The 9,928-nt window shown below is 48.5% G+C and overlaps 1 protein-coding gene across 1 annotated transcript in view; it reads right to left on the bottom strand.

Moving 5' to 3' along the window:
• Positions 1–114: 114 nt before the first annotated feature.
• The window catches only part of CMTR1 (cap methyltransferase 1), a 54,149-nt gene continuing 44,335 nt past the window's right edge, over positions 115–9,928 (bottom strand). Inside the window, 9 exon segments of the mRNA XM_049765460.1 lie at positions 115–1,514; positions 2,742–2,761; positions 2,763–2,830; positions 3,373–3,466; positions 3,468–3,510; positions 4,291–4,338; positions 6,068–6,136; positions 7,197–7,288; positions 8,159–8,281. Coding sequence (XP_049621417.1) covers positions 1,382–1,514; positions 2,742–2,761; positions 2,763–2,830; positions 3,373–3,466; positions 3,468–3,510; positions 4,291–4,338; positions 6,068–6,136; positions 7,197–7,288; positions 8,159–8,281 — 690 coding nt within the window. The 3' untranslated portion in view covers positions 115–1,381.

Here is a 9,928-nt window from a genome sequence, read left to right as displayed (position 1 = left end):
CCTTCCCTGCTCTTTGTGTGGAGCACCTCCTTCCCACCTTCAGTCCAAGCTGGTCCAAACAAAGCATCAGGACATACAGCAGCAGCCCCACAAGCAGCAGAGCCCACACAAGCATTAAAAATATGTTTATCTTTAATGAGTAAGATTCTGCAAGACACACCGATATACCCAGAATTGGGTGGAAATACAGCATCTTAGTGGTGCTGCTGCCAACCTGGATGGAGCGGGGGAGGACGAGCTGCTGGCTAGAGACCCCAGGGTGGAGCCTTGGTGTCCTATCTCCATGGGAACGTGCCTAGAACTGAGATGGGGCCCTAGAGAGCCCATCAGAACCCCTCAGAGAGGTATTTCCCTTTTACCACAACCACAGGTGTCGCCCTCCCCCTCCCAAAGCCTAGCTCCTGTCTTTCTCCTCCGCTTTCACCAAGATAGAGGAAATGGAGTGACCACAAAAGGGCAAACGAAAGTATCTCCTACTGAGGAAGAAAGAAAAAGGGGGTGAGGGGAGCAGGGGTAGTAAGGTGGCTGTGGCAAACAGGCCAGGGATGATCCAGTCCAGGAAGTAGCCCCTAGCCAGGAAACTTCTGCTATGGGGTAGAGGCCACAGGGCTTCAAGGCTGCTTTCTCTCATCGAGAGCCACCTAAGGGTCAAGTGCAAAGGAGATGGGACCCAGGAGGCAGTCACATCCACTCCCAATGGCAGCGCTAGCTGCCTCCTGACCTGGCATCAGGAATGTAGGGCCCACACCTCCCGTCCCGGCCTGCGGGATTGTCAGAGGTCCAGGCTGGGACAAACTGGGGAAGACCAGGACTGGGTTAGGAATGGAGACACAAATCTTCTCCAACTTGGCATCAAAACAATGAGTTCAAAGAACAAAACCTTGATTGTACAGCAGCCACTCCTGCCAGCTCACGACAGTTACCCAATAAAAAGTTGGGCAAAGCAGAGAACATGGCCACCCTCAGGGCAGTGCACAGAACTCAGAAAAGTGAGTCTACAGGATCCAGGAGAAAACAGCTGAGCTCAACGCCCTGCTGCTCTGACACCTCCTCCACTGGCCCCACATGCCTTGGACCCTGACCTCAAACCTGCCACGGGAGCAAAGTCCCCTAACATGAGTCCTGGCAGGGGAGACAGTTCCCAGCAGGTCTCCAGGAAGGAATACAAAAAGCGTCCCAGAAGGAACATGTGAGTCTCTGAAGGCCCAGCCATGAATGCTTTCGGATGAGAGGGAAAGGGGCCCACCTATCCTTCCTGGGCAGCGCTGCAGTCATAACTTTTCCCGGTCCTCTTCCCGAGAAGGGAAGGGAACCAGTGCTGGGGACAGAGTGCCCTGACTTAGACTGACAGGACATTCGGAAGGGGTGTAGTCCCAGGCTCTCAGGCGCTGTGTGTGTGGATGAAGGAAAGGACGTCCTCCTTTGACAGCTTGTCTGGGTCCTGAGGTTTCTGGGAATCATGCACACGAATGCCATCTCCCCACTCCCAGAAGAGTCGGCCAAAATAGCAGATGCTGGGAAGGAAAGGAGGAAGAGGTTTAGAGGACTGATCCCAGGTGGAAATGAACCAAGAGACCACCACCACCTACTCCTGGCAGACAGGTATAAAGAGTGGTGAGGTGTGTCTTAAGAGTGGGGGTTGGGGTGGTATGTCAACAGCTTGCCTCTGGCAACCAAAGGCCCTAGGTACTACTTCTCCTTCAATTTTTTCTCAACAGAGCAACTACTGCTGTGAACTTTCAACTGCATTCCCTATAATTGATTACTGATATTCCTGGCTTAGCTATCTAATAGGACCAACAGTGGTATGGTGGGCAGAACTACCGTATTTGCCAGCGTTTAAGACGACCCCTAATTTTGCAGTTAAAACATAGGTTTAGGCCTATATTCGCTGTATCAGACAGAACGGTTCCTGTGCTGCAGATGTGTTCCTTTGCTCAATTACCACAGGTGAGGCAACAAGCAAAGGTTCAGAAGATTATACTGTAGATAGACTTCCTCTCTGACTCTGGCCAATCTGAGCAGGCTTTGACAGTGTAGATTCGGGTCCAGAACATTGTCTCATTTGCATGCATAAAAAGCCTGCTTGGATTGGCTGAGTTAGAGGAGGCGAGGGGTCCGAGCAGCCTTGCAGTGAGTTGGTGCAGGATCGAGTTGGAAAATTCATTTGTGGCAATATACAGACAATTTTCGTTTAGGCGGCATACTGAAACATTTTTCGGGATATACTTGGTGGTATAAGACGACCCCCGATATTTTCAGTTGACTAATTTTGTTTTCAAAAGTCGTCTTAATACGCTGGAAAATACGGTAGTGTTAATGATTAATTATAGGCAAGTGAGGGCTACCAGCTTCTGTCAAAACCCTTGACCTATTAATAACCTGGCAAGTGGATACTGGGTTCTGATGTAGGTAGGGCAGCTGGGACTCATGTCTAGAGGGGAGAGGGGTGAGGGGGAGGGTAGGCTGTCCATAACCTGCTCCCACCAGCCTGTGAGGAAAGCAGTGTCTGCCCAAAGACAGGGCCCTGCCTACAGAGTACCCTTCACACCCCAGACTTCCCCACTAGCCCTGTGAGCCAGACAGCAGCCTCCTCTCCCTAGCCTAGATACACGGAAGGGCTGCCACAGGGGAAGCCCATTCAGTGCTCGGGGGGGAGCCTGTCTCAGGACATGAGTGTTCTCCCAAGAGGCCTTCCTCCTATGACTGTCTGAGGGGTGCTGAAGGGACTGGCTACTTACTGAAATGGAGCAATCGAGTCTAACAGGAAGGTCAAAGGTAGACAGTCTGGTTTTCTTATTATAAAAGAACTTCCTGTTCGTTTTTTTTGCTGAATCCCATAGTCCACGGATCTGACAGAAAGAAATCAAGAAAAAAAATAAAACACAAGTGATGGATCATACAAGTGATGGGGCTGACGCCCTCCACTCCCATCCTTCTATTTTCCTCTCTCGGCCCCTTGTTTGTCATCTGCCCGAGGGACCCTACCCGGAACAACTCGAAGTATTAATTCTCAACCAACCTCGCCGGTCCTGCAACCTTCCAGCAGAGCAGTAACTGTGGGACACAGGCAGAGTGTGCAGGACAGGTAGCCAAAGAGTACTGAAGAAATTGTAGCATGGGAATGCAGAAGACAAGGGCCTTTCCCACCTTCTCCAGTGAATGAGAGAGAAGGCTATTTTCCATTAAGTTTCCCAGTTATGCTGGTTTGTGCACACACAAGGGTGTTTTTCCTGTGCCCAGGCCCACCCCAACCACCCAGGGTCCACCAAGGAAAACACAGGCCACACAACAGACATCTTAGAAAGGCCGATCAGACAGCTGGCCTCAGAGGGGGAGCCCTCTACTCTGGCCTGCTTCTAGAGGAAGGACAAGACCAAGGCTGCACCCACCAGTCACAGGTCCTGACGATGTAGAGCCCCAGTGGGGCACAAAGTTGCCGGTCGTCCCGCCCTGTGTAGCTGAGGCTTCGGAGTCCCACTGGAGCCCTTAATGATCTTCATCTCTAACCTGATTTTTCCCAAAACAAACCACAAAACAGAATTTTGGTTGTGTGATAAAAGGAAAACCTTGACAGTTAGTCCCCAGCTAATAACAAAAACCACACCTATCATTAGCCCCTTATCTTGACTGGACTTTATAAAACCAAGGCAAAGAGAATGAATTGCTGCCAACCCTGTTGCAGGTAAACACAGTGCAGGAGTTAGAAGCCAGGCTCTGAACTTCCAGCCCCACAGGGAAGCCAGGGAGTGGCAGGCCCTAGCTAGCTATGCTGCTTTTTGGGTAGGATGAAAGGAAGAGATTCCAGGGTGCCAGTGGGTCTTCAGTCCCTTTCAGGCATCACTATAGGCCCTGAAGAGTTAAATGAGAGCAGAGACCCAGCTGGGTGAGGACCCACCGATCTCAGCACCCTCCACCCACGAAAGATGTCAATGAAGAAACTATGCTCCCTCTATCCCTCCAGGCTCAATCTCTCTGTCCAACTCCAGGAGCTGAAATTTATGATGTTTCAAACAGCGTGCTGCTCTGCCCCTCGCAGGGACAATCGTAACTATTACGGCATCAATGAGCCCGTATTTCTGCTTGACACACGCTTGCCCTCCTCCCCTCCTGACAGGGTGCTGAATCAGCGCTCAGCCAGGGGGCTCCTGACTGCAGCGGAGTCCTGCTGAGGTGAGGGAGGGGTGGTATGCAGAGACAGCTCACTGGCCCCCACCCATCTCTACCACAAAAGAGACCAAATCCAGTCCAGCTCCTCAAACCCTGAGCCAGTCTGGTCAAGTCACTCACCTAACAAAAATCTTCTCCATCTCTTCAAGCCTGTACACCTCCTTCACCCTGTGGGAGAGAGCAGAAAAGGGCTTCCTAGAGAGACAGTCTTGTCAGAGTAGGCAGGACTTGGTGCCTGTACTTGTCCTCTTTGTAGACTTGTAGCCTCAGGCAGTTCTAGGCCTTAGGTTTTTGAGGTGTCAGCTCTGGCCCAGGTAGCTGAGGAGTGTGACAATGGTTGGAAGACAGAGAGACAGAGAAGAAGGTCCAGAAGACAAATATGACTGCCTATATTCCCACCCTAGCTTATCTTGCTCAGGTACCTGGCAACTCTAAGTGTTCCAGTAGCAATTACATCCAAACAGGCCTGACAGGCCTATTTCTACAGAGAGCTGGGAACTCCTGACAGGTATGAAAGCACTCTTATTTGATGCCCAACCATTTACCTTGGGGGCTTCTGAACACACCTTTGGAGTTGCTACTAGTTATGGTCCCCTGGAAGCCAGCACCCTAACCACAGGGGCTATGGAAGAGGCTGTCAGACCCTGCAGACAGGAATGCATAGATGCTCCAAACATGGGGCCAGAGCAATAGCGCAGCTGTAGGGTATTTGCCTTTCATGTGGCTAATCCAGGTCAGATCTCGGTTCAATCCCTGGCGTCCCATATGGTCCCCCAAGCCAGGAATGACAGCCAGGGGTAACCCCTGAGCGTCACTGGGTGTGGCCCAAAAACAAAAACAAAAACAAAAAAAAAGGGATTCTCACTACTAAATTTAAGTAAATACACTGACTTTTTTTTTTTTTTTTTTTTTTGGTTTTTGGGTCATACTCGGCGATGCTCAGGGGTTACTCCTGGCTGTCTACTCAGAAATAGCTCCTGGTGGGCACAGGGGACCATATGAGACACCGGGATTCGAACCAACCACCTTTGGTCTTGCATCGGCTGCAAGGCAAAAGCCGCTGTGCTATCTCTCCGGGCCCAATACACTGACATTTAAAAGTATAAATATTGGGGCTGGAGAGATAGCACAGCAGTAGGGTGTTTGCCTTAGACACAGAAGGACAGTGGTTCAAATCCTGGCATCCCATATGGTCCCCCAAGCCTGCCAGGAGTGATTTCTGAGCATGGAGCCAGGAGTAACCCCTGAGCACTGCCGGGTGTGACCCATAAACCAAAATAAATAAGTAAATAAATAAATAAATAAAAAGTACAAATATTATTTTGACAAAGTGATAACAGAAATCTGTGTCTTTTGTCCTAGAAAGCCCAATGGTTCAGACATTGACCCAAACTGGAAAATTCTGTTCTCCAGGAGTCTGCCTGGCCTCACCCTCCTCCTCCCACAGAGATGGCAACAAACCCTGGTTTCTTCCCATGCATAGGTTCCCCACTTTCTCAAGCCTCCTTCTCTTTACCCTGATCAACACTCATGGTCCCTCAGCCAATTTCCTTACCTGAAGCAAATGAACAGGTCAGGTGTGATGTTAATGGTTCTAAAGCATGAATGTCGGTCTGTCAGTGCTGCCATGACTATGTGCAGCTTGAAGGAAATGAAGCCCTAGAAAATGAGTCCTTTCTCTATGAGCTGGCCCTGTGTGACCGACAGAATTGGCAGATGTTCTGGGCAAAAAAGCCACTTAAATTGCATCCTCAAATCACTTTACATGGGTAGTCTAATGATCTTTTAACAATGCTGCCTGATGCCCTCCACCAAGCCCTTCCTTTACCACAGGACAGGAAAGCAGCACTGACCACAGAGACAACAGGGGCTTTCAGGTAACAGACCATATGCTTACCTGATGGGATTCATGTCAGGCCGACTGGGCTTGGAAACAGCTTTCACAAATTTCTCGGCAAGCTGAATCCTACAATTCAAAGAGTCTCTCAAACACAAGCCTGGGTACCTCCACCAGCAAATTGCCCATCTGTTATGTCTGAGGTACCAACAAAAGACTCCCTATTGCAGGAAAGTGCTCTAAAAGGCACTCGTGTCTTCCCTGAAAGTGTACCCTGCCATTCAGCAGTGCCCTATTTAGGTGCACCCCTCTCCCTCTGGATTATAACATCTGACTCAGCTTCATTTGGTAGTGGGTTCTGAGGGATGAGGCTGGGTCACACTTAGAGATGCTCAGGTGCTACTGCTGGTTCTATGCTCAGGGGTTACTCTAGGCCACATTTAGAGATGCTCAGATCCTGGGTTACTCCTAGGCAGAGCTTGGTAACCAGGTAGTACCAGGGTTCAAACCGGGATACATACAAGGCAAGTGCCTTAACCTCTATATTTTCTGTTCGGCCCCAGAGACCCTAAGCTTTGGGGCTGAAGCAACAGCACAGCAGTAGGGCATTTGCCTTACACAAGGCTGACCCAGGATGGACCTAGGTTCATCCATCCATCCCATATGGTCCTCCAAGCTAGGAGCGATTTCTGAGCACATAGCAGGAGAAACCCCTGAGCGTCACCGGGTGTGGCCCAAAAAGAAAATAAATAAAAAACAAAGGAGAGACCCTAAGCTTTGTCTCAATCCCTTGAAACTAATGAAGCACCATCCACAAACCAAATACCTCTATGAGAAGTGTGGGGATGAACTGACTGAAAATGGGTCACCCAAGCACAAGACATATTCTTCAGAGGAGATATGCCTCCCTTTCTCTATAAGGTCTCTATGAAAACTAAATTTACACAGTACTTCTGAATAACTGTGACAAATCAGACCATTCTGGGATTTATGGACAATCAAGGTCCAAACACTAGCAAAATGAAGTTTCAACACCAACCAAATCTGAACCCTGCCAGAGGGAGGGAGAGGAAAGTGCTAAGGATACCCCCAAAATAAAGAAGACCTGGGTGAAGAGGACCAGGTCTCAGAAGTTCTGCCACAGAGCACCCCTGCCCACCAACCCAATGCCCCAGGGCCCATGTCAGACCGCTGATTGAAGTGCTGCTCCCGCACGTCGCTACCATTCAGCACAAGGACATCCAGGATGTGGATCGCACTAATTTTCCGCTGGGCTTTCCCCTAGAATAATCATCATACTGCTCACCATGCCGGCAATACTGCAGCACTCTGCCTGCTGGTATGCAGGCCCCACCCCTGCCCCCACCTCCACTTTCATCAGGAAAGAGACTTTAAAAATGAGTGACCTCTTTGGCCTCCCTCCCAGATGATCCTCAGCATAAGGGTCCAGACTTCTAAGCAGGTGACATCTGCGGCTGAGAAATGACTCTCTTGAACCTCAAAACCAATGATGTGGCTGCCATGGCTCCAGCTAGGGTCTGATTTCCAGCTCTTTGACCACTGACCTCACTGTCTGTCCTAAATGTCATCCTGATGGTTATCCTATCTTGAGCATGTAGAAAATAGCAATTGGTTTCTTTACCAAAAGATTTTTGGTAAATCTCAAACTCAGCAGCTACAAGTACCCAGGGTCCTCATTGCACAGAGATGATCATGGTGTCCTTTACACATGTAGAGACAACTCTCATATATACAATTGTATAAGTATGTATATATAAAAAAAAAAAGATCAGGGCTTTTTCAAGTCTTACCCACTCATGACCCTTTCCAACTGAGAAAAGCAAAAAAGGTAAACATTGCCAGAAATACCTAACAATTAATTCATTGTGAGGTTAATTCTGAGCTTGTGCCAAAGCTTTCAGTCTTCCATATTCAGTTATATAATCTCATATGAGATCACAATCCACAGTTTAGAAAGCTAGGATTTTCAACAATTCAATTCCTCAAGAAGAACAATTATAAAGCCTTCCCAACCCTAGTGTGATCAGGCACTAGTTAAACCCAGTTTAACTCCAGGAAAAAGGCCAAGCTCAGTGGTGCCCAGTCCTCGAGCTGGCAGGGTCAGAACATATAAGCAGAACCACCTCTGACCTCCCCTTTCAGCTCATGGACAATCTCCACAGAGAGTAGAGTATCTCGGGGTAGCTCTGTCTTCAGGTCCAGCTTGACCCAACGATCTGATTGGCGGCCATCCCATGTGTAGATCTGGGACTTCTACAAACAGAGATAAAGGTAGGTTAGGCAAGACTTCAATGGAATCTTAGTACTCAAAAGAGCTTTCAGTTGGTGATGACAAGTTGATGAGGCTGGGAAATAGGAGAAGTAAATGTCTAAAAGCGATCCGTTTGTTGTATTTTGTGATAATGATAATGTTATTCCTCCATGATCAGTCCTCCAGTCCCAAGGCACCATTCCAAAGGCTATTTATTGAGTAGTGAACAACCCTAAAAAGTCAGCTTGGTGTATGTCTGAGGTAGGTATGATCCAAGTTCAGAGATGGGAAGAGAAGGAAATAGGAAAGTGGAAGAAAATACAGAGAAAGTAAGAAGAGGCGATAAAAACACATAAAGACAAAGTGAGATTAGAAAGGGGCCGGAGAAATAGCATGGAGGTAGGGTGTTTGTCTTGCATGCTGAAGGATGGTGGTTTGAATCCTGGCATTCCATCTGGTCCCCCGAGCCTGCCAGGAGCGATTTCTGAGCATAGAGCCAGGAGTAACCCCTGAGTGCTGCCGGGTATGATCCAAAAACCAAAGAAAAAAAAAAGAAAGAGCAGGCCCGGAGTGATGGCACAGTGGAAGGGTGGTTTGCCTTCCACGTGGTCAACACAGTACAGACTCTGATTCAACACAGGACAGACCCTGATTCAACTCCTAGCACCTATATGGTCTCCCGAGTCTGCTAGGAGTGACTTCTGGGCACAGAGCCAGGAGTAACCTTTGTGCCAGTGTGAGGGAGGGAGGGAGGGAGGGAGGGAGGGAAGGAAGGAGGGAGAGAAGGAAGGAAGGAAGGAGGAAGGAAGGAAGGAAGGACGGACGGAAGTTCGGAACGAAGGAAGTAAGGAAGGAAGGAAGGAAGGAAGGAAGGAAGGAAGGAAGGAGGGAAGGAAGGAACGAGGGACGGAGGGAGACAGAAAGAAAGAAAGAAAGAAGAAAGAAAGAAGAAAGAAAGAAAGAAAGAAAGAAAGAAAGAAAGAAAGAGAGAAAGAAGAAAGAAAGAAAGAAAGAAAGAAGAAAAGAAAGAGAAGAAGAAGAAAGAAAGAAAGAAGAAAAGAAAGAAAGAAGAAGAAAGAAAGAAAGAAAGAAAACGAAAGGAAGGAAGGAAGGAAAGAAAGAAAAAAGAGAGGGAGAAAGGAAGGAAGGAAAGAAAGAAAAAAGAGGGAGAAAGGAAGGAAGGAAGAAGGAAGGAAGAAGGAAAGAAAGAAAAAAGAGGGAGAAAGGAATGAAGGAAGGAGGAAGGAAGAAGGAAGGAAGGAAGGAAGGAAGGAAGGAAGGAAGGAAGGAAGGAAGGAAGGAAGGAAGGAAGGAAGGAAGGAAGGAAGGAAGGAAGGAAGGAAGAAAAGAAGGAAGGAAGAAAAGAAGGAAGGAAGAAAAGAAGGAGGGAGGGAGGGAGGGAGGGAAGGAAGGAAGAAAGGAAGGAAGGAAGGAAGGAAGGAAGGAAGGAAGGAAGGAAGGAAGGAAGGAAGGAAGGAAGGAAGGAAGGAAGGAAGATGGGAGGGAGGGAGGGAGGGAGGGAGGGAGGGAGGGAGGGAGGGAGGGAGGGATAATTTCATCTAATTATGTTGGAACAGAACTTTTAGATCTTTTCTTCCCTCACATGTAAGATGTCCTTGACACCAGGTGATGTCATGGCACAGATTTGT

The sequence above is a fragment of the Suncus etruscus genome, chromosome 18, assembly GCF_024139225.1.
Source record: "Suncus etruscus isolate mSunEtr1 chromosome 18, mSunEtr1.pri.cur, whole genome shotgun sequence".
NCBI lineage: Eukaryota > Metazoa > Chordata > Mammalia > Eulipotyphla > Soricidae > Suncus > Suncus etruscus.
Note: the sequence above shows the minus strand (reverse complement) of the source record. Positions and strands in the feature narration are given on the sequence as shown.